Source organism: Manacus vitellinus, unplaced genomic scaffold (genome assembly GCF_001715985.3).
Source record: "Manacus vitellinus isolate BGI_N305 unplaced genomic scaffold, ASM171598v3 scaffold_38_pilon, whole genome shotgun sequence".
NCBI classification, from domain to species: domain Eukaryota; kingdom Metazoa; phylum Chordata; class Aves; order Passeriformes; family Pipridae; genus Manacus; species Manacus vitellinus.
In genome coordinates this window covers 484,404-508,176 of record NW_021940526.1, presented here as the reverse complement: position 1 = coordinate 508,176, position 23,773 = coordinate 484,404, and the positions used below count along the sequence as shown (strand labels likewise).

Genomic DNA, 23,773 nt, shown 5'->3' with positions numbered 1-23,773 from the left:
TGACAGACTATAACTCTAACATCCAAGAGGAAATGGCAATTCATTCCAATAAAAAATACGACACTGATGTTCACAAGTAATATTTTTAAAAACATTTGTGGAAAGAGAATATTTCAATTTCCCATTCAAAACTCAATTTTACCTTAAAAATTTCCTTCTGTCAATCAAAAAAGATGACCTAATTTTCTTTTTCTTTTCTCTGTCTCTCTTTTTTCTTTCTTAGACAAAAAAAAAAAAAAATTCCTTAGACATTTGGTGCTCAGATATTCCTTAGATATTTCCATTTCTGGTTTTCATACTGTTTCGGAAAGGGAATAATCTTAATTCTCAGACTCAACATTGTTTCATACTCAACTCGTTTTTAGTTTAAAGCATATGTTAATGAAGACCAAGAAAGCATTTGCACACTATTGCACGTCTCTCTTTCTTAAACATATTCATGTTTTTTAATATTCTGCCTAAGAATGTATGGCCCAAGCTCCTTTACTTGTGCTAACTCTCAAATCAGGATCACTTTCATTGCTTGAATGACTTATTTCTTCTAATATCCAAGGGAACAAGTAGAAAGGAAGCAAAACGTTAATAATTAAAAGTCAGACATGGAAACTACTGTGATTCTACAAATGCTCTCTCCAATGAACTAAAGCTCCGTCAGGCACAGCTCCTCATCCTGAATGCCTCGAGTCTCCAAGGTGGTCAGAAAGATCAATTTTTCATTTTGCAGAAGCCACTATTACAAAAGGGTATCTGTGGAGCAACGTTCTTCTTTTAAATGAGAAGTTGTCAGGATGACATGATCTGACTGCGAGTACCTTGCAATGAACAAAACAGGAACCTCCAGGGAACGGCGCCAGTCAGCAGTAAAGGGAATTAATGGCCAGAGGCAACACTTGGAGTCACAGTTTCACTGCAACATCCATCCTGTATTGAGCTGTCTTGGAGCTTTAACTGCTGAAGGGCTTGTCAGTCTTACTGGAAGTGTATGTCTGAGAGGAATCACAGAACTACAGAATTGTTTGGGTTGGAAGGGACCACTAAAGGCCATCCAGTCCAAGCCCCCTGCAGTGATCAGGGACATCTTCAACTCGATCAGACTGCTCAGAGTCCAGTGCAGCCTGATCCTGAATGCTTTCAGGTATGGGGCATCCACCACCTCTCTGGGCAACTTGTGCCAGAGTTTCACCATCTAACTGTAAAAAAAATTCTTCCTTGTATCTATTCTGAATCTACTTTCTTCAGTTTAAAACCATTAACCCTTGTCCTATCGCAACAGCCCTGCTGCAAAGTCTGTCCCCACCTTTTATTAGGAGCCCCATTCAAGTACTTAAAATCTGTTATATCTCCCCAGAGCCTTCTCTTATTCAGGCTGAAAAACTCCCAATTCTCTCAGCCTGTCTCCATAGCAGAGGTACTCCATCCCTCTCATCACCTTTGTGGTCCTTCTCTAGACCCGCTCCAACGGGTTCACGTCCTTCCTGTGCTGGGGATCCCAGAGTTGGATGCAGGACTCCAGGTGGGGTCTCACCAGAGCAGAGGGGCAGAATCCCCTCCCTAACCCCGCTGCCCACACTGCTTTGGATGCAGTCCAGGACATGGTTAGCTTTCTGGGCTGCAAGCAAGCATTGCTGGATCACATCCAGCTTTTTGGCCACCAGCATCCCCAAGTCCTTCTTGGCAGGGCTGCTCTCAATTCCTTCATCCCCCAGCCTGTACTCACACTGAGGGCTGCCCCAGCCCAGATGCAGGACCCTGCACTTGGTCTTGTTGAACCTCACAAGGTTTACACAGGCACACTTCTTGAGTTCGTCCGGGTCCCTCTCTGGCATCCCATCCTTCAGACTTGTCATCTGCAAACTTGCTGAGGGTGTGCTTGATCCTGCTGTGTCACTGATGAAGGTATTTAACAGCACTGGTCCCAACATGGGTCCCTGAGGGTCACCACTTGGCACTGATCTCCATCAAGATGCTGAGCCATTGACCACCACACCCTGGATGTCACTATCCAAGCAATTCCTCATCCACCAAACAGTTCACCCATCAAATCCATCTCTCTCCAATTTAGAGAAAAGGATGTTGTGGGGACCATGTCAAAGGCCTTACAGATCAATGTAGATGACACCCATCTATAATCTCTTCCCTTGTCCACTGATGTAATCACTCCACCATAGAAGGTCACTCAGTTGGTCAGGCAGGAATTGCCTTGGTGGAGCCATGCTGGCTGTCTCAAATCACTACCCTTTTTGAGTAAACATATTTCAAAACACTTTTTTTCCAGTCTCTACCTCCACCCCCTTCTGCAAAAGAATTTTTTACCAAAACTTACCTCTGGGTACTTCAGTTTTAAAGTTTTATGCATTTCTCGAAAGCGACTGTACCGCCGGAACACTGTCCATGTCTCATCCAGGACTGTTATCTAGAGTAGACAATAAGAAAGAAGAAACTGAAGTAAATCCACACAATGTACAACACTAAAAACCATGCAGTATACAAGGTTATAAGATTAAAAGAGGCAATTCTTAGATACCTTAAATCTATAAGCTTTTTATAAGTTTACTTAATTTTATAACTTTACTTAAATTTATAAGTTTACTTAATTTTTCTTTCATTACAGTGACAGAACTGTATTTAATAAGGAGCACTGACTGCAAAGGAAAAAAACCCAAAAACCCTGAATGTATTTATTCCTTATTCTGGAGTGGTTTGACAAGGCTATAAACACATTAAAATACCCCCAATCCTCAACCATTTCTTGGTGCAGCTATGCAGCTCTCAGCATTACAATCAGTGGGTGTTCCATTAACAAAGGAATAACATCCAGCATAAGCGTAGTGTAGCCTCTCTAAATATTCACAGAAATGTATATTCTCATACACATAGATACACATAATTAATAAATAAGCATTTCTCGGACACAGAGTTCATTACCACATAGAACGGGATTTCAATTTGTAGGGTAAAATATTATGTATGCCAGTTTTCAGTAGAAGATATTCCTTTAAAACACTCTGGGTCTGTATCATCAACATGGCAATGAACATCCCATTTATGCAGGAAGATTTATTAAAATCAACATAATTACTCCAAGAGAATAAAGTGCATAACAATAGGAGCAAAGGGAGAGGGCAAACCAACCTCACCATCAGTTGTTCACAAAATCCTCACCAGAAATCCTCAACTAACAATTTTTTTTAGGAAAAAAAATTTTACTGTCTGAAATTAGATGAAAGACATTTCTAAGTGGGTCATGAAAGTACTGTGACTAGAGCCTTTGATTTTACAGTAAAGTCTTTCTGCAGATCTGGTGACCCAAGGCTACCAAGAAGCCAAGCTGCAGGGAGACTGAGCATTGTTCTACAAAGACTAGCAGAGCTGGAGAAAGCCCACTGGTACTGCTTAAAACTGAAAACAGTGTTGCTTTTTTAATCAAACAGGCCTAATATGTAGTATTTCCTCTGTCTAGCTATGATTTTATGCATGAAGGTAAAAAAAAACATTTTCATAAAACACATTTCACAAAGACACAGGTTTTTTAATCTTAAAGTGACTCCAAAAATGAATAAGTAGTTCCCTCACTACTAGAGATATCAAAAAATTATGGAGGTGAAGAAAGCTGCAATGGAGCTGGATAACTGAACAGGAGAAAAAGAAAGAGCAACAAAGCAGAGGAAACCTCTGTCTAGCTATGATTTTATGCATGAAGGTAAAAAAAAACATTTTCATAAAACACATTTCACAAAGACACAGGTTTTTTAATCTTAAAGTGACTCCAAAAATGAATAAGTAGTTCCCTCACTACTAGAGATATCAAAAAATTATGGAGGTGAAGAAAGCTGCAATGGAGCTGGATAACTGAACAGGAGAAAAAGAAAGAGCAACAAAGCAGAGGAAACCAGTGTTCAAGCACCAATGCTGACAACTGCTACCCCATGTTTGCAACAAACTCTGCTGCCTTTGCTGCTGATTACAGAACAGGGAAACTGGGGAAAGTGTTTAGGTAACCACAAATTATTGTCTTATGACAAGAGGAACTAGGTTTGGGGTGGGTTTTTTCTCAACTTTCAGTTAAAAGCTGCAAGAAAACAAAACTGGCCTTCTCAAAACATTTCACAAACATTGTAACGTAAGTTCTTCTAGCATGTCTCCACAATAAAAACTCACTATTTCTGAGAAAAAATCATCTTTCATGCAACCAATAAGCTCAACTGCTACTAGGAGTCACCAGCCCCGAAAGTGTTCAAAAAATGTGTGGATATGAACATTGTGGATATGGACTTCAGGACATGGTTTAATGGTGAATAAGATGGTGGTGGTGGTGGGTAGATGTTGGACTTGATGATCTTAAAGGTTTTTCCAAAGTTAACAATTCTATGATTCTAGGACACCTGCACGATGGATTATATTCCCTCAACATATTGTTAACAGTGTCTCAGACTTCACAACTCAGGTGAATGGATTTAACATGCATACTTAGGTTTAACTAAAACAACCATTCAGGAATAGCATGTTACACTGATCTCAATTAACCATTTTGCTGAATAATTACTTTAAAGTAAAGGGCTGTGTCAATTCAATGTTCAAGTAAACAATGCTTGAGTGTAATGGATAATTATAAAATAAAGATGTTACTCATTACAGCATTCATTTTGCTTTTAATATTTTACTGTCATGAAATTTTGCTGTGATAATTTCATTTGTATACGATCCTTATTCAAAAGTGACCTCTTTTTCCCCTAGGGTTTCCACAGACGGAGGAGCAATCTAGCACAAAGTATCCAGGACTCTTCCAGCCACACAGCCTGAGGAAGAGCAGGCATGTCATGTTGGCTGTGCATCTGACAGCTGTCTAGGTGACGGGGTGCTACCAAACTTACCCAAATCAAATTGCCTGCAGCCAATTATTTATTAGTTTTCTTCTATGAAGTTAAATCAACAACTTGTTACAGATGGATAGGAAGGAAAACAGCAAAGCCATGTATCTGTGTTGCCTAAGAAGTGAAGGATTTTCTCTTGAGTCTTCTCTGGTGGCTTGGTCCTGACTTGGTCCCTGTCTTCCTCTTTTTTACTTTCCTTTGTTCACTTTCCTAACTCCTGTAATCAGGCTAGCAGGTAATTGCATAATTTTATTATTGTTACAGCTGATATTATTGAAAAACGAATTTCAAAGCTAAACAAAATCCTAACTGGTCCCCAAAGCACAGCAATAACCTTATTAGGACAGACAGAATCAAACTCTACTTGTATAAGGAGATTACAGCACATCTGGCATACAAGTAGCATTTCGAGAACAGAGCTTTTTACTCCTACAGCTGATCCAACCAGTTTGGGCTGGGATTCTGTTCCCCCATTTAAAAAAGCTGTATGACAGACTATACACTCTGTAGGTATGAGACAGGGACATGTGCAGATCTTTTGCTAATACAGTTAAAAATATTTTCTTAATAACAAAGCCCATATGGTTGAATAATTCTGTAAGATAGATTTTTGAAATATTCTTATGGAGGCACTGCCATGATCTTAAGACTTCCCTCAGAATTGTGGGGTTTGTTTTTTTTCATTCAAACACAACATTTCCTATGTAAAACCTATAAATCTGAAAGGAGATATTACAGTTCTGTCTCCTTATCATTTCTTCTCATGATAACTGACAGAAAATAACATAACAGACATTTTCATTTAATTCCACTGCAAAGCACACCACAGAACTTGCTCTCTTTATACACAGTAGGAATAGAAGTAAAACCATGGCAAGGGAGAAAAATAAATATTCCACCTGATCCTGAAAGCAATTAGAACAGAAAATGCCCACTTTGCTTATCTGGGCTGGTTAAACTGTCTACAGTCATTGTGAAAACTCCTATTTCTTAAAAGGGACCTTGATGAAAGGGATCTTGTTCCTTACACTGCCAATGAAAACAGCACCTGAAAAGCTGAAAGCTTCCTAAAAATTTCGTATAATTTTTTTTAAATTTATTTTTATTGAGGGCATTAATCTGATAGAGTTGAGGGAATATTGGACTTTTTTTTCTTACTAATTTAGGTAGTTCTGGGCCATGCATCATTTTCTTTAAGAACTATATATCAGTGAACATGCTGCCACTTTCCTCCCACTCTGCAATACTTCACTACACTCAGAAAGAAACAGATTAGAAATGTGGACTTTTTGAGCAGCCCCCCTATGGCATTTGGCTAGAAGAAAGTACTGCTTTGGGGTGCATCTGCCTGGAATCTTCTCCCACAGAGAACTTGTCTGACATGACTGAAAGGCTTTGAAACACCAGCAAAAGAACCAGTTTTGAAAGGATATCAAACAGGATAAATAAAAGGAGAGCACTTGGAACAATGAGAGAAAGATGAATAAGAATGAGAAGGCTCATCTACAACTTTCCCTTTTGTTAGAGGATCCCTGCAGGGCTGTGCTTGATACCCAGCTTTGTTTCCATCACTTGCTCTCAGGAGACCCTTTGTGCCTTTATGTGACCTGGAGTTCCACCTACTCTGCTGCCTCACTGCTCCTTCTGCCATCCATAGGTACTGCAAACACAGGCACTGTCTGTAACAGATGCCAACAGTTTTATTGATGCAAAAGCTCTTCCCACACACTGTTTGTAACACAGCCTTGTCTGAATATTCTGCATATCACAACAACATGAAAGGAAGGAGAGAATACAAGAATAGTTCTCTGGCATTCTAATTTAGCTCTAACATAAATATGTTTAGACCTGATTAAATTATTACTGTTTCATCATGAATTTAAAGACAACATATAAAACTGTCGCTCAAATGGAAGTTTTTTTGGAAATGCATCAATTCATACAGAATACTTAATAGCAGAGCAGCACAAACAGCTCTGTGACATATCCTGCTGCAAAAGAAGGTGCTATCTGAGCTCTAATAAAGTATGGGTTTGTTTCTGTTTTGAATTCTCTCCAGTAGGTTCTTGTGGGACTCACTCAACATCTTAAAGTAGGATCTGTATCCAGTGAGAGAACCGGAGTGGACAGACCATCTTGCTGGCCTGCTCCCATACATGTCCAGATAGACAAGATGCTAAACCTGCACTAAAAGGAAATATTGTTGGATGGTATGTTAGGGTTGAAAGACTTATGAACTGATTGTGATGCTGCCAAGAAAAGTGGAACTCATTCTCTCTCTTTTGGTACATAAGCAAAATAATCTTTACTACTGCATGTCACAAGAAGAAATGTATATATCTGTTATATACAGAAATTCATTACATTTCCTCCTTTTTACAGCAACATGCAGGATTTAACTACAAATACAATGGCTAGAAACATCTTCTGAGGAAAATACCTCTGAGACACCCAGGATTCACAGGTTTAGGGACTTAAAATTCAATTCAATCATCCCTTGTCCCTTTGTCAGATTCCAAAGTGCTATTACATGCTACCCATTTTTCCAGGAGCAAGAGGACCCTTGCTGAAGAAAGCTTGGGAGCCAGCAAAGGAAATGAGACTAGCAACAACCCAGCCCTTCCACAACACTGACATTTATTTCATATGAGGTCACTTGAAAATAAACTTGAACTAAGTAAAGTAAGGCTGAAATTTGAAATTATTTCAACAGCTGACATGGTATTCTGATCCATTAGGAAGAAACGAAATAAACAGGTACATGTTCCCTCCTCTCTGTCATGGTTTCCTATTTTCCTAATTTTTAAGGGGGAAAAAAAAATCACTATTCCATGTATTCTGATTTTCTGCAGAATAACTGTAGGAGCATCTGAAGATTAATACAGATCAAACTAGAGCCGGGAGCTCTGCAGGTAAAAGGTTTAAAATAAAAGAGTTTGTGGAAGGTCTGTGGATTGTAGTGTGGAGCTAAATCCTGACCATAGCAAAAGCAGTCTACTGTGACATAGAGACCTGGAGGGAAAGGAGAAAGCCTTAACAGTGGATCAATTCACGTAAGGGAGTGACTGTAAGAAACATCCCCAAAACTGCCAAACTCCCAAACTGCAGATACATTTTCAACTGTTCCTTCATTGCAGATGCCTACATGGGTTTTAGGGATGAAGGGAGAATACTTGGAAAAGAAATCCACCAACTTATTAAGAAGAGAAGCTACTTTTTTACTTTATCTGTTATCTTGACTAACCATCACCTAGTCTAGTAAATCCCATGTGCAGAAAACAGTTGGTGAGAACAGTCCTAAGGGAAGTTTCACGTGCACTTCCTCATCTCTCAGCATCTCTCTGGCTCTGGGTTTTTGCTGGCCTCAGGAAAATCAAAGTTCAACAGGCAAAAGGAGGTATTCCACCCAAAAATTGAGCGGTATGTTTCAAAATGAAAGTTTAATTAGAACAAACAGAGTTAAGGTAGCCCATCTTAACAAAAACCTTTGTAAAAGAGAATGTGAGCACAGTTCAGAAATGGCCCTTCACACTGTGAGGGAGGTCACTCCTCCACCTCACAGCAGCTAAGGAAGCATCTGGCAGTACATTCAGGAAGGAGGCTGCCAACTCTGATGCCACGTACATCACTTATGCTACATGTCCACATGTACTGAGAGCACGTTTCCAATTAGACGTTACATCTTGCTTTGGAAAAACACTGGCTGAGTACCAGAGGAAACAAAATGAATATGCTTTCCCGCCCGCCCCCCCAGTATTTCTGGACAGAAGATCAACTGAGAAAGCCACTGGAATGGAGGGGAAGCAGATAACAGTTTGGAGAAGTGACACTTTGGAAATGCAGGGTGGGAAGTATCAGAAGAACAAAGAGAGCCTGAAAGGAATTAAGCCTATGTTGTGCATATGTGCAAAATACTTTAATTATGCTTTCATTATTTCAGGTAAATATTTCAAGCCTGAACTTTTACCATACCTGACATTTGCATCTCAATAAAGGGCTTTCCTACTAAAAATAGGAATTTAATCCTCATCTCTGCAACACTTTGAACTGAATTGCCATTGGCTTAGGAACTACTCAGCCCAAGAGTTTGGCTACCAGTCTCCTCTGTACAATCAATCCACTCAGAAAATACCTGTCTTTATAGTGTCCTGTGCATGTCTTCTCACAACCTCTCTTATTTAGCAGTATTGAGGACACTTTCATAACAGAAAGAGAACCAAAAACTGCACTCAGTGAAACAAAAACATTAAAGAAAAGCGACTGAAAAGCACTTACCTTTATTTCAAACTCATAGTGTTCATCCTTTCCCTGCCCACACAGGACATACCGTGGAATACTAATTTTAATTGGGTCCTTTAGGTCGTCTGGATTTGCTCCCAGTGAACGACAGACCATCCGCTTTCATGTGCATACCAAATAGGGAGAACAAAGGAAAACCAAAATCACTACATAAGGAAAAAGAGAAAAGAACTTCACTAAAAACAAGAATGTGTTCTTAGCCAGAAGAGCAGGAAAAGAGAGCATGGATGAGGCAGAAATTATTTCTCAAATGAAGTAACCATTTGAAAACAAAGTGGATCTCCTTTTCTAAGCAAGCCCCAATATTTCTTTATGCATAAAAATTGTATTCAAAAATATTCCTTTCTTTGAAAAGGCATTTTCAGCTTAGATATCAAAATCAAGGAAAAGTAGAAGACTTTGTATTAACCCTCTTTTAAAAAAATAAGTATATTAATCAAGCCTTCACAGTCAACCATAATTTTTGTATGTCTTTACATAATAAACATGTTTACAATATTATGCAAAGCTGCAAGGGGTCTAAGCAATTCAGAAAGCTCTTGGATGTTAAAAATCCAAACTCATTTTATAATTAAATAAGCAATCCACTGTCAGAACAGTTTCCTACTATTTTCTTTAAATCACATCTAATTATCAGAAAACTCAGCTACAATGAATTTGCACAGTCTGGAAAAAACAATCTAAAAAGGTATTTGCAATGAGGGTCCATGACTCTGAGCCAGATGGAATCTATAACTCTGAAGTTATGTCAAAAACAAACCCCTTTTAAACTGAAAAGATTAATGCTTTGCAGTGATTGTGTCCAAAAGTAGCATAAGCATTTAGAGTGAAAAAGTACAGAACCTGCCTTTTAGGAAGTCCTCCATTTGCTCCAATGAATGTATTTGGTCTGAAAACCTTAATGAACTCGCACTTAAAAAAACCAGTATCATCATGACAAATACAATTTAACAACAAAAGACTGGAAAACCATCACTTTCAAGTTATGGTTATAACTTTATAAATTTGTGTATGGGATAGTATTTGATGTATTTGTATTTAGCGCTCCATCACTTGACCTGTAACTGTATTCTCAACATCCATGTCCTTTGTTGCAACTCCTGGTGACTTCCAGTAAGCGTGATACTGTGCAGGAGTTAGAGAAAAGTTTGAAACTCCTTCATAAATGCTTCTGCCTGTTCCAGGGAGCCTTTTGGCATCCTCACAGCTCTCCAGAAGGGGAGACTTGTTTCATTACTAGTCAATTATAAATGACGTCATTTCCCTTAACATTAGTATTAAAAATAGTGAAAAAGAAAACACAAAGAAAGTGAATTTTCATTCCACTGGCTTTATCTAGGGGGTATTTCCCATAAACTTCCCTTTTCCTTTTCTTATTTTTTTAAGAAAATATAAAAAAAATTTGTTTAAATGGAAAAAAATTTAGTGACCTTTGTTTTCACAACAAATATTCTCTCCTGTCCACTTTGCCCTTCTTTCTCCACTCCCAACATTACTGGCTTTTCAGCTAAAACTCATTTCTGAAGCATAGGAATGTAAGCAATTCTTTCCTGGGGAAAAAGAGGAGTTCATTGCCCTGACAACAATATAATCTGTTTTAAAACAACAATAAAACCATAAAGTTACTCTTGAAGCCACCTCTGTCAACACATAATTTATTGGCAGTCATTTCCAGAGAACTATTACAAACGGTAATAATAGAGAGGAAAACAATTTCAAACACAAAGTGTTGTGGAAAACACACCCTAATGCATTAAATAATGCTTTTGATATTCATAAACAATGATCATTATCTTATGTTTACTTTACATCAGAATAAAAGATATTGCTGTGAAGTTGTTCTTTTTCATAAAAGTGCAGAATATTCACTGAGTAAGATTTGAAAACAAGCACAACAGAGGAAAAACGCATTATTGGGAAACACAATATGCACAAACACTTAACTTTGGGGTATAATCTGAAAAGAAATTGGTTGCAGAAATTGCTTTCCTTTAACAGCCTTGATCAAGAGAGTCCTCCTAGATAGTGCCACTCACTGTTGACTTTGGGCAAGGGCCAGAAGAAATGCCTCTGTGATGTCACTGAGGGAGCCACTCCTGAGCGGGACTGATACGAGGTTACTGCTCCATCTACTCCACATTCTGTGAGATATTTGTGTGCACTTTCTTTGCTAACTCCCCCTCACTGTACCTCAAAATAATGTGACATATTTTGCTCATCTCTGGACTTCCTTAAGGAAGTAGCAAGTTTTGTAATGTAAAAAAACCCCATAATTCTCTATCCAAACCAGCATTCATCCTTCCAGACATAACTTCCTCATCCAGTGCAAGCTATTTCTTTTTAAATCCCATATGAGTTACGTTATCATGTCTTAACATATGGTAAAAACAAATGGGAAATGTTCTTATACTAGCAAAGAGACCGAAGTCTAACTCTGTCTAGTGGAAGATTGCACCTCTGCTGGCAATATGTTTACAGAATTTAGAATTTCAGATTAGATACCACTGTTTTTTCTGCCAAGAACCATCCTCCTCAAACGAGGCAGATGGCACATTCAAGCAACAGGATTCAAAAGGTGTTCAGCTCCCTTTACATGGGAAAAAACAAAAGATGGGAGACAACACAGCTTATTTATCATTTGAACATCTGACAGGGTAACAGGTAAAAAATAACCTTGTACTAAGCCTTCACTAATGGAAGTCTTTTACTAATGTTCAATAGTTTCCTTCTTTCTTGGCATGTAGTATTAAAGAGACTGTAAGAGATGCAATCTCACAGCATCAACAACCCCACTAGTAAGCAAGCAGAAAAAGGTGAAAGTAAGGCTAAGCACGGACAGAACTCTAGAGTTAAACTCACTCCAACTGTCAGGCTGTATCCCCAGCTGTCAGCTACCCATTTACAGCATGAGAAACACATACACAGATGACAGACCCCAAAACATTTTTTGCCACAGGTACAGTAGCATGACCAAAGGTTGAAATGCTATTTAAAGCACAGCTCTTTTTGCACTTGTGACAAACTTTGATGTGCAAGTGCAATCAACCTTAAATGCAAAACTCTGAAGCAGGAGAGAATTGTCAAATCTATTATTCTCAAAATTGCATGTATAAAAGCTGTAAATATCTGTAGTATTAAGAGCACACAGTGAAATGTAAGATAAAAAAATTTGCAGATGTTTTGAAATATTGATTGAGATCAAGGGCATGAAATAAATGAGGAGCATGAAAAACAGATACTCAGAAAAATTAAGGAAAAGGCAATCGAGGAGGAATGGAGAAGACATTAATGAAGACAGATAGTAGATGGAAGAAGCCAGAAAACACAGCCAAAATGGAAATCAGAAGGCAGAGCTGTAATTATAGTTTTCATCCACCTACCACATAACATAGAAACATTTAATTTCCTCACTTTCCAAAGGAAATGTATGTAAAGGATAGCAGAGACCCACAAAAAGCAAGCACTCAAGTAATAATTATTATTGCTAGGATGTGTGTACACAGTCTATGGCATTCCTTTAGAGGCTCAAAGGTCCCTTTTGTCTATTAATTAAAAAAAAGGAAACAAAAAAGGATTTTATCAATATTCATTACCCTCTTATTTTGAATGTATCTAAATGTATTTGGATTTCAACACCTAGTCAGATGCATAATTAGCCAAATGGCTTCTTCACTTGAACTGAATGTTAATTTCCAGATTTCCGAAGGGATATGCAAACTGCTTTGAAGAATTGATGGGATGACTGTCAGTTGAGTATTTATTTCTTTTTCACAGTATTTAGAAAAAGCAGTTCCTGAATCAGATCCAACCTTGCTCCTTCTAGAAAACACAAGCTCAATTTTTGTGCAATTCTCTTTGTCTGGCAAAATTGCACATCGGATATCATTCAAACTGTACAACTGAAGGGTGTCAAACTGCGATCGCTGGCAGGAAGCATCCCGAATGTTAGGGGCATGATTTTCCTTTAAGAGACCTATATGAGTAGTTGTAAGAACGAGAGTTCTATACACAGTCTGCTCAGCACAGTCTACTTTCACTGAGGTATACAGTAGAACACGAATGTCACCTAATGAAGGTTTAATACTTCCCATATTTTCATGGAGTAAGTAAACCAGATCAGCTAACTCAGTTTGAAATTTACAGGACAATCGCACTCCGTTTGAAAAAACCAAGTCATTTACATCTGAAGTCCAGTTAAGTGAAATCTGAATCAAATCATCTTTCAAGAGCTGGTGATTTAAATAAGCATCATCATCCACTGCAGAAATCAAAATGCTCATTATGTCGTGGCAAATTCTTTGAGTGACGTGCTTGTTATAGGTAAATATTGTGAGTAAACCATCTTCAGCAGAACACAGAAGACTAATACTCTGTCCAGCAAAGCCAACTTGAATCTCCTTTATAGAGTCAATAGGGACCTCACAAAGCAGTGCCAAGGAACTCTGGCAGGTGTCTTGTTCAGCTGATGAAACAACAACATACAGAATGGAGCTGAACAAAAGCAAGCAAGCAGGATCTGGGTCAGGTTTTTTGCAATTGCCAACAGCAAGCCAGTAGATACCTTTCAACTCCTCCATCCTAACAGAAATCTGAGGTAAAGCACAGGTCAAAAATTCCAGTACTTTTTCCAGGGAACAGACTTGAAGCTTCAAAAAGACATCAGGAAAATGCACAAAGTTCTGTCTTAACACAAAAGTGTTTTCCAGCTCTTCATTTTTACTACAGCATGTAAATCCTTCAGGGGGTTTTCTCGTACAGTCATCCGAGATCTCTGTGCTCACACACACTGTGACAGCCTCTTGCACAGGAGACACAGTCTGAATGACATTTTCAGTATGAGCTTTGGTGTCATCAGTAGTGTGGGACATGTCTTGATTCACATCTGACTTGAAGAACACATTTACTTGCAAGTTCCTTATAAATGGTAGATTTTTTATTAATGATACTGCTTGTGCACACCTCTCATTTCTGTCACACAAACTTCCCAACTCCTTGATTTGTTTGGAAACCACTCCACTGTGGAGCAGCTGACTACTGGTATTTTTGCAAAAGCAGGAAAGCTTACTGACAAGAGACCCCAAACTGGTAGTGTGTTCTAGTCTCGCATCAAAATGAGAAGCTATTGACTTAAAAGGGGTCAAATCAAAGGCTTTTTGTGTTGGAAGCTGAGAATTACTAGACTGGTCTTCAATTGTTGGGTACACTGCATTTAATGGGCTGTTTTCTTTATAAGTTTTTGTTTCAGAATGCATATTAGACTGAGGAAAGAGAAGGCATGATACACTGTTAAACCCAGTCTGCTCATTAGCACCCATTAAGGATCCTACAGGAGACAGTTGTTTCGAGTGGGAACAATCAGATTCAGTTCTTGAGCTGTCACAATCTGGAGAAGTAATTATTTTATCATCAAAATGACTGAAATTTTCAACCTTGCGGAGTGAATAAGCCACATTATTAAAGTCAGGACTTTGTAAAGAAGTAGATAAAACATTCTGATAAGAAACATTTTTACTCTTTAAAGTATTAGTATTTTTAGAGTGAATTAAACTACTTTTAATGTCACAATGACAAGCAAAGTTCTCCTGTTCCAAATTACTCCTTTCATTCTGAAATGCCTTCTCTGATGTTAAAGAGGAGGAGATTCTTCCAGAACTGGAAAATAAATCCAGCATCTCTGTATATGCCTTCTGTTTCTTATGATCTCTTACTCCTGTGTTTTCTCCACGCAACTCAGAAGCACAATTGCCATCTTTAGACAGAAATGGAAAGCCACAGTGTGGCTGCCACTGTTGACTTTTCTGCTAAAAATTTCAAAAGAAGAAAACAGAAACATCCTTGTAAAATCTTCTTAAATTGAGGACTGATTTTGATTAGGTTTGAACAATCATGCAAAATTGGTACAATCTCTCAAAATGAGAAAGACAAAATCCAACAGAAGTTATTGAGATCTGATTCAGGAATGGTTGATCTTCCCAGCCCACCATTGCTTTTTCTTTGTACAGTATCCATTTCACTTGGTTTATATTTGCTTCCCTCAAAAACCACAGGAAAGTCAAAGGGTGATGCAGAAACTTATAAGCCCTTTTAGTATTTTCCCACACGTACAGAAAAAAGTAACCCTATACTAGTCAAGAGAGTGTAAAAAGTCCAACACAGCTTAAAAATGATAGTGTAAAAGTCCAAAAAAGTCCGAATTTGAAGTGCTGCAGCCTTCCCACTGTTAAGGTTTAATCCATAAAGATATTTAGGATTTACTCACCAAAACAAGTAAACAACAGTGTTTCAAGGAACAGTTAGACAAGCAAATATGGTAGGAGGTGTCTAAGGCTCACTTTAAAAATACATAAATACAGTGTACGAATCCTCCATGACAGGATTCAGGCAAACTTGCCTGGTTATTTGTGCTAATATTATAGACACCATTACAGTTCATTGTGAGTCAAAAATGTCAAGTATATGCTGAATTCAGACAATCTCTCCTCAATAAATGTTTTTCTCCTCTAGAAATAAGGAAAGGGATACTGTTCCAAATTAAGAATAATGACAAAACAAGGCAGAGAGATCCAGAATAACACCACACCTTCAAATAAGGAAAAAGCTAGATCAAATCTGAAAAAAAAATCACTTTAATTCCAGCTGGAAAAATGCACTGCCATGTCTGTTAGCCATTAATCTTGCTGTGAATTCAAAATTCTAATTATGCAGCTAAACATTAAGAATTTTAATTACAGGGCATGCCATAATTTAAGACAACCATTTCATTCTGACAAATTATGACCTACCTCATACTTCAGCTTCCGTTGAACAGTGCCGTTATTAAGCCTCTCATTATCCTAAGCACAAAAAAGGTACAGGTGATTATTAAAAAGAGTGCCTTTCTTGTATAAGTTCATTTAAAAGTATTCAGAGGAAGAGACAGTCCTTCTAATAGACAAAAATAATAATTTTCTTATCAATATTTATGAAAACCACTGGCTTAGAAGTCAATCAACCCGGTCTTTGGATCAATCAGATCATCAGTTTTTGAATGGGCATTTGTTTACATGTATAAAGTTCCATTCAGATTAACATTCATTTTTATCAACACATTTTTTCCTGACATAAAATGAAGATTTTTATTTTATCTAAAAACTTCCTATTGCCACTTACACATTATTCCCTGCCAAAACCCCCACAGAATACAACATAAACCAGCCGCTGGAAATAAAAAGATGATCAAAATCTAAAAACTGATATCCCTGATTTACTGTTTACTTTTTTTGGTAAATTAAAACTAAGTAAACATAGGAAAACAAAAATTATTGAAAAACAAAACTAAATCACTGGTTTCACATAGTACATTAAAGGTCAGGATTTCCTACCCATCTCTACCCACCTTTAAACTTTCTGTAGACCAGGCCACACTAACATCGTTATCCTCAGCTTTATGATGAATATTCTGGAGCCTTCTCTGCACTTCTTGTTCAATAAAGGCATTTATCCTTCAAGATACAGAAGAAAATGTGTATGTGTAAAAAGAGTGTATTTTACATAAAAGTTAAGACAGACTAAAGAGCTCTTTGAAATGCTTCTAAGTACTGCACAACTCTTAATTAGCAGGCTTAATGTTAGACCAGTTTTATCCCTCTGTAAGGAACACAGACTTTTGAGTGAGTGTTTCTCCAACAGGCAAAGGTTAGCAATTTATTATCACAATTAGACAAATTAATGGACCCCAGGTTAAGCCACTGCTACGTGTACAGTTCTATATATAAGTGGCAGTGAGACTAAGAGTGATGAAGGAGAACAAGAAGGTTGGGGTTGCATCTTCAGTAACTTCACAGTTTGCATTTATCACTGCTGTGATATCAGCAACTTGGGCTAACAAAGGTTTGGTTTTCAAACAGAAGGAACGTTCCAAGAGCTGATATCAACAACTGCACGTGTAAATGTAACAAGAACAGATGAAACAGATTTTAATGATACCAGGTAGCTGCCCTATTAAAAAAGGTTTAGGATAATTTAATTTACTTTGTTGCCTTAAGTGTATATGAAGCAAAACCATATAGACAAGTAACTGTAAACACAAAAACAATTTAAATACATTTTAGCCTACAGTTTCCCAACCCTCTATTCTAAAACAAACTGCACAGGAACAACAGATTAGGCTGTTGGTCATTTATAGTAGAATACAGCACACAATTCTATTTCCAGACTAGTTCTTCAGTACAATTACATCATGGCTGGGCTTCACGAACGAAGATTTGGGAAGGGCTTTACCCACGTTTGTTACAGGTACGCTGGTGGCTAAAAAGGTCAATGCGAGATAGGCACGTCTGGTTGCAAAAGGCACAGCAGAAAGACTCCTTAGATGGTATATTCAGCAAGGTACGATTCTTTCTGCGTTGTCTTTTCTCCTCAAGAGTGATCCTGCGTGCTTTCTCAAAGGCAGCAGCAGCGTTACAGATGGTGTCTCCAGACCTCCCGATTGGAGGCCAGAGTAGACCAGTTATGATGATCAATATGGCCAAGGCTGAGATGTTGTTTCAGGAAGTCCTTGTATCTTTTCTTCGGGGCTACTCTCTTGCAGCAGTCAGTGGCAAGTTCACCATAAAGCAAGATCTTAGGGAGGGGGTGGTTGGTCCTTCATCCTTGAGATGTGCCCTGCCCAACGCAGCTGTGTTCTCAGCAACATGGCCTCACTACTCATAACTGCTGCCTATTCTAGAACAGACATGTTAGTCACATAATCTGACCAGTGGATGTTTAGGATTGCAGGGAGGCAGCGTTGACGGAAGCGTTCTAGGAGTTGCAGGTGGTGGCGGTAGATGACCCATGATTCAGATCCATATAAGAGAGTAGACAGCACAATGGTTCTGTAAACACTGAACTTTGTACTTTTCTTGAGGTGTTTATTTTGCCAAACTCTTTTATGAAGCTTTCCAAAGGCACTATATGCCTTTGCTAACCTGTTGTCTATCTCTCCGTCACTCTTACCATCCGAGGAGATGAGGCTACCTAGGTAATTAAACTGTTGGACTGATTTGAGCTCTGATTCGCCAATGGTGATATGGGGATGATGGAAGACTTCCTGAGGTGCTGGTTGATAGAGAATTTCTGTCTTCTTTAAGCTGACTTCCAGCCCAAAGAGTTCAGCAGCATCTGCAAAGCAGGATGTTAAATGCTGCAGGGCTGCTTCTGTGTGGGCATCAAGGGCGGCGTCATCAGCATAAAGCAACACTTTCAGACTCTTTTCAGTACTAGCCATGTAGTCCAAGACTCAGCTATTCAGTCCATCACACAACAACCGGTGAAGTATGAATTGGATACTGCCCCCACTTTAGGAGAAACCCTTAAGGCCATACAGCAGGTGGAAATCAGCAAGGAAGCTGGCGTTGATGGAATTCCACCTGAAGTCTGGAAACATGGGGGCCTTACACTCCATGCTAAATTTCACGAGTTTGTACTGCGCTGTTCGGAACTAGGCCAACTACCATCAGTACAATTACAGTACTTAAATAAAATCCAACCCTGGCAGAACGGTCTTTCAAAATATTTCTTTTCAAAAGCTTTTGCTTGTATTCCTACCAAAACATTGCAGGAAGCAGGTTACCTACCTGTCATCAACCAGAGGAGCAGAGGGTGGCTGTGGCTTTGTTGAGCTGGTAGGGGAAGTGCTATGGGAGAGTCTCTCTTCCAATGTTCCATGGTTTCCTTTCTGAGCACCATCACCCTCGTATATTTTTTGCTTCAGCTGCTGAATTTCCTGGTCCAGGCTACAAAAAAAGATCTTAAGATGTAATCTGCTTTGGTTTAGAGTTGATTTCCATAGTTCTGATGGGAAGTAATGTACTTAAACTGTACATGTATGTAAGATTGTAAGCATTAATATTTATGAAGGTCTAAAAATCATAATAGTTCTTTAGGCATATTTAGAAAGGAAAAGAAACAGCTTAAAACCATGTTCCAACAGCATTATTAAGTTGAATAAAACAACTTCAGTAACTTCCAGTGCAAAAGGTATCTAACTCAGCACATTCATTATTAACTCATAAGACCTAACCTATCTATTAGAATCACTTGAATAAATGTTCCTCTTCCAGAACTCTATCAGTGACCTCATTTATTACCTTCCAGTGTGAAGTAAATGAGGACATGAAGGGGAAAAAAATTAAAACCTTGAAATACTAAGCACTAATACAAAACCCCAAAGAACACCTAAGACACTGATGTGGCAAAACATATTGTAAGGAAATCTTTAAAATTCTGTACTATATATATAAATTTTATTTTCCAGTTATTCCATCTGTATATATATATTTGAAAATTTACTTGTAAAATAAAAATCTAGAACTTATATATGCACCTAGCAAATCATCTTTTGAATGATTCCTTGCTTTTCCTAACAAATAAATTTCATTCCAGCCACATTTATGCACAGAACGCAATACGTAAAATTAGGTACCCTTTTTTGACTGAAAATGTCTGAGGCATTTTGTAGGAAATAAAAAGCACTTCTTGCTTTATCAATTAGTCTTTATTTATCAGTTAGTCAAAATAAAATATATGATAATAAAGTAATCTGCAGAACACCCTTTTCACTTGCAATGTAGTTGAGATTAGATTAGTAACACAGTAATAATCTCCCCCATTTTCATTACAATTTTTGTCTCTAAAGGTTATTGTTTTTCTAGAGATTACTTAAAAATCAAATAATAAAAGAGAAGAAATTCCTGTAAAAAACAGGGGAAACTATGCAAAGCTGGGATTCTACCACTTTGCCTACAATTGTATATATCCAAATTGAAGTACAATGCTAGAACTACTTTATTCCATCCTGGGGGTTAAAAGAAAATTAAAGAGATTATGAATGCTGAGGCTTAGGCTGAATTGTTACTTCATTTGTAGAGTACTTTTTGCTGCCAAAAGCCATCTGTTTCTTCTGATTAGCAGCAAAACAATCTTGTATCCTGAGGGGAAGTGGATGGGAGATGGTTGCTGGATATAGGAGAGTGTTTGCATCTATGGAAAATCAATTTAACCACAAAAATCAAAATTATATTAAAGGAACAAAGCTTATCTCTTGGTTTGTAAACATCCTAATAGGAAAAGATATCACTTTTTATAGCTATGAGCAGTCTTGTGATGCATCCACCAGTAAGAACTGTAAACTGCACCTTGCCACTTGTGAGTGATGCATCCCATTGCCTCAAAGATGACTCTAAAGTTGCTTTATGTTCATTCTATTGCCCCAAACCTCTGCTAGTAAAGACAAAATGTGTATGCACTATCCCAATATAAGTTCACTTCAAATTATCTTTTTGTGGGTCATCCCTGTAGGTGAAAGAATTTGAGCTTATACAGGATTCAAACTGAAAAAAAACCATTTTATCCAGGTATGATGAAATTATAGTCTTGTAGCATATCAAGTGAATATTGCACTTAAACATTTTTAGAGACTTAACACTGAACTAGAGCATATCATCACATAATGGGATCTAGATAAACAATAAGAAACATATATAATTCATATGCTTACTATGGCATCACGTCCTGTGCAGCGTAAATTCAAACACAAGAGCAATAAGTGACCTGAAATGTTTAACACACTATCACATATTTTAAGATTTTTCTTCTGCCTCAACATTCACAAAAACATTCTGAATTGAATTATTCAGGCCCACGGGCTATTCACTGAAAGACTTCAAAGTTTTATTTAGCTTGTACAACAGAACTTTGGAGTAAACAAGAAAAAAACAAGGAAAAAAAATATTTTTTCACTTCCTTGGTGTCTTTTCCAAACCTCAGTCTTCTAGCTTTCAATATACTTTTTCACTTATCACACAACCCAGCAATCTCTTGAGGGCTAACTAAGCTGTGTATTTTTGTGGAACCTCCAGTTGTTTATGGCTCACTTTAGTCGAGTGAGGTGCTAAGTGTAGAAAATGAGATTTTATGTCCAAGACAATTATGGAAAATAATGACAATATCCACTACAAAATGATAAATCCGTACTGAAAATGTTTAACTAAAATCCAAACAATGTAGCTATAAATGTTGAAAAAGTTATCTCTACACAGTGTACTGAAAGCAACTATTCTCTTCTGATAATGGTTTAACTGGAAAGCAATACAGAAGAGCTCTTCAATATGGCTATCGGCAAGTTTGTTTTCATAGTTTTTTTTTAAATCAAGCCATCTGTTTCAAGGGCTTACGAAGGAGGGTTCACATAATCAGTGAAATATTAAAAAAGCAAATGACAAATGGTACCTCAAGAAAAAACCTACTTCATTGTTTCACCAATATTCACAGGTTTTAAAGCTTCAGTATTAGTAAATCAGATAAAACATTTAAAAATTACAATTCTGCCCTCTTTCTGTACTGCAGGGACTAAATGCATTAATCCCAGTGGATTTTCACTCAGGCCAAAAATGAAACAAAAGATTTTTTCCTCTTCTTCCATACAGAAAGATCCTTCCCTACCTGAATCACTTTTGTCTGAGCTTCCCATACTTGGGTTGAACATCATGCTACCAGATATCACGTGTATAACTGATGATATTGCTTCTGTACCTAGAAGGAGTTGTCATCACACAGGAGCAGTATTAAAGCCTCTGTGTATTTGCCAATAACCTTCAAAGCTTCAAACTTTACATACATATATGGCTAGTTTATTTTTATTTAGCCCTGAAACCAGTAACAAAAAAATTAAATATTACCCCTGTTTACTCTGAATACCAGAAGTGTTCCAGAAGTACTAGTTGAGAGAGACAGTTGGCAGGTCTACTGTAACTATTCGTTTCCAACCCCTGAACAAACATTTGACTTGTTACTAATAAAGAAACAAAATGCTATATAGAAATATTTTAAGAGAAAAAAAGTTGTTAGATGGTCCATTTTTTGTAAGGGCAGAACATAAGGTTGTCTGAGCTTTGTAAAACAATTTAAAGTACTGTGCTGGTTAATGCAAATAATATCCTGCTGAGGACAGGATAAGTCTCTGAACACAAGAGAAATCGATGAGTGAGCAAGAATCCTTTGAAAAACAATGCAGAGTTTCAATTCTGGGTAAACTACTTGAAACTCACGAAGAAACTCAAATACTGGGACACAGAACAAGTCATGTTCTCAACATCTAAAATATAAAATGATTCACCTTCTCTGGATAGGTTCTAATCAATGGAAGCCACCACAGGACTCACCGTTCTCGGTCTTGCTCGAGGGCTTTCTGCTGAGCCTCCAGACTGGCCTGCAGCCCTGCCTGCTCACTGCAGCTGTTGTTCAGGGTGGCCAGTTTCTGTCTTTGCTCTTCGATTTCAAAGTCTATCGTCGAACGACGCTGCAAAGCTGAGTGTCTCCTTTCTAACTTAGCAACAGCCTGCTCCAGAGCCTCTCTCTGCTGCTTTTCCCTTGATTCAAGGATTTCTTTTTCCTTTTTCCGAACCTTTTCTTCCTGACGAGCTACATTGGCTGTGAATTCAAAGGTTTCTTGAAGCTGCTCCAGCTGATTTGTGCTGGCTCTATACTGGGCAAGCTTCTCTTCTTTTTCTTCTATTTCTTTCTCTATTTGATAGAGAATATTATCTAACCCTAACAAGCCCCTATCAAGGACTTCAGAAGCTCTTTGTTTTTCTTCCAGCAGAGCTGGCAAATGATTACTCTTCAGGTACTCAAGCTGGCGTACTTTAGATTGGAGTCTGTACTCCACTGGCTTTATCTTGTCAACTTCTTCAGCCCTGAGTATGGGATCCACAGAGTTTTCATCATCTCTCTTGGGATTTAAATGTTCTTCATGTGCAAATTTTAAGTGCTCCAGAGCTCCTTTTTCATCTGCTATTTCCTTTTCTAGGTGATCCATTTGCTGAACTAAATCTTTTTCCAAAACAGTCAACCGTTCCAGCTGTTTCCTTTTGAACTCTACAAAATCATGCTGTGCTTTTTCTAAATCCTCATGGTTTTCATCACCTTCAGAGCGGGCCTCCTTGACTTTCAATAGAGATTCTCTAATATCTTCAAGGTCTCTTCTCTCTTCTTCAACTCTCTGCACATCCCCTCTCTTCAGGAGGTCTATCATGACCTGTTTCTCTCGAAGCTGTTCCTCTAGATGAGCCACAAGCATCACCTGCTCTCTTTCCTGTTCTTCAAGTCTTTTTTTTTCTGACTCCAGCTTAACATATTGTTCATCTTTTTCCTTTTTAAGTCTTTCTAGTTCACGAAAAATCTGCATTTTCTCTGCTTTTTCATTATGATTAAGTTCTTGTAGTCGCTGCAACTCCTCTTTGACCCGGGCAAAAATTTCTTCCTGATGCTTTTTCTTTTGAAGCTCTATCTCCTGTTGTTCCCGTAATCTCTCTTCTTCAAATTTCTCTTTTTCAGCCAGCAAATCCTTTAACCTGCTCTCAATGTGAACACTTCTCCGTTTCAGACTCTCCTCCTGTTTTCGAATTTGCAGCTGAACTATCTCTGTCTCTTTTCGCTGTGACTCTACTTCTTGCTGCATTCTTACGAGTTCTGCTTTGTCAGATCTTTGTTTTTCTTCCATCTCTTCTATTTGTTTCCTGCAGTAAAACATTTGCATGAAGTTAAAAAGGTTTGGTCTAGGACTTTCCAGTATATATAACCAT

The 23,773-nt window shown here is 38.0% G+C and overlaps 1 protein-coding gene across 9 annotated transcripts in view; it reads right to left on the bottom strand.

Moving 5' to 3' along the window:
- The window catches only part of KIF16B (kinesin family member 16B), a 131,890-nt gene that overhangs the window by 36,940 nt on the left and 71,177 nt on the right, over positions 1-23,773 (bottom strand). For 6 of the 9 annotated variants that reach the window (XR_003915973.1, XM_029961654.1, XM_029961655.1 and 3 more), the window contains 6 exons: positions 22,352-23,707; positions 18,767-18,925; positions 16,546-16,651; positions 15,953-16,003; positions 9,147-9,269; positions 2,324-2,413 (listed from right to left, as the gene is read on the bottom strand). Coding sequence is in view for 8 of the 9 variants with exons in the window: in XM_029961654.1 (XP_029817514.1) it covers positions 2,324-2,413; positions 9,147-9,269; positions 15,953-16,003; positions 16,546-16,651; positions 18,767-18,925; positions 22,352-23,707 (1,885 nt within the window). In the remaining variant the exon portion in view is untranslated. Of the gene's footprint in view, positions 1-2,323; positions 2,414-9,146; positions 9,317-10,801; positions 14,972-15,952; positions 16,004-16,545; positions 16,652-18,766; positions 18,926-22,351; positions 23,708-23,773 lie in introns of those variants that run through there. The other 3 variants (XM_029961652.1, XM_029961653.1, XM_029961659.1) reach the window with 2 other exon arrangements.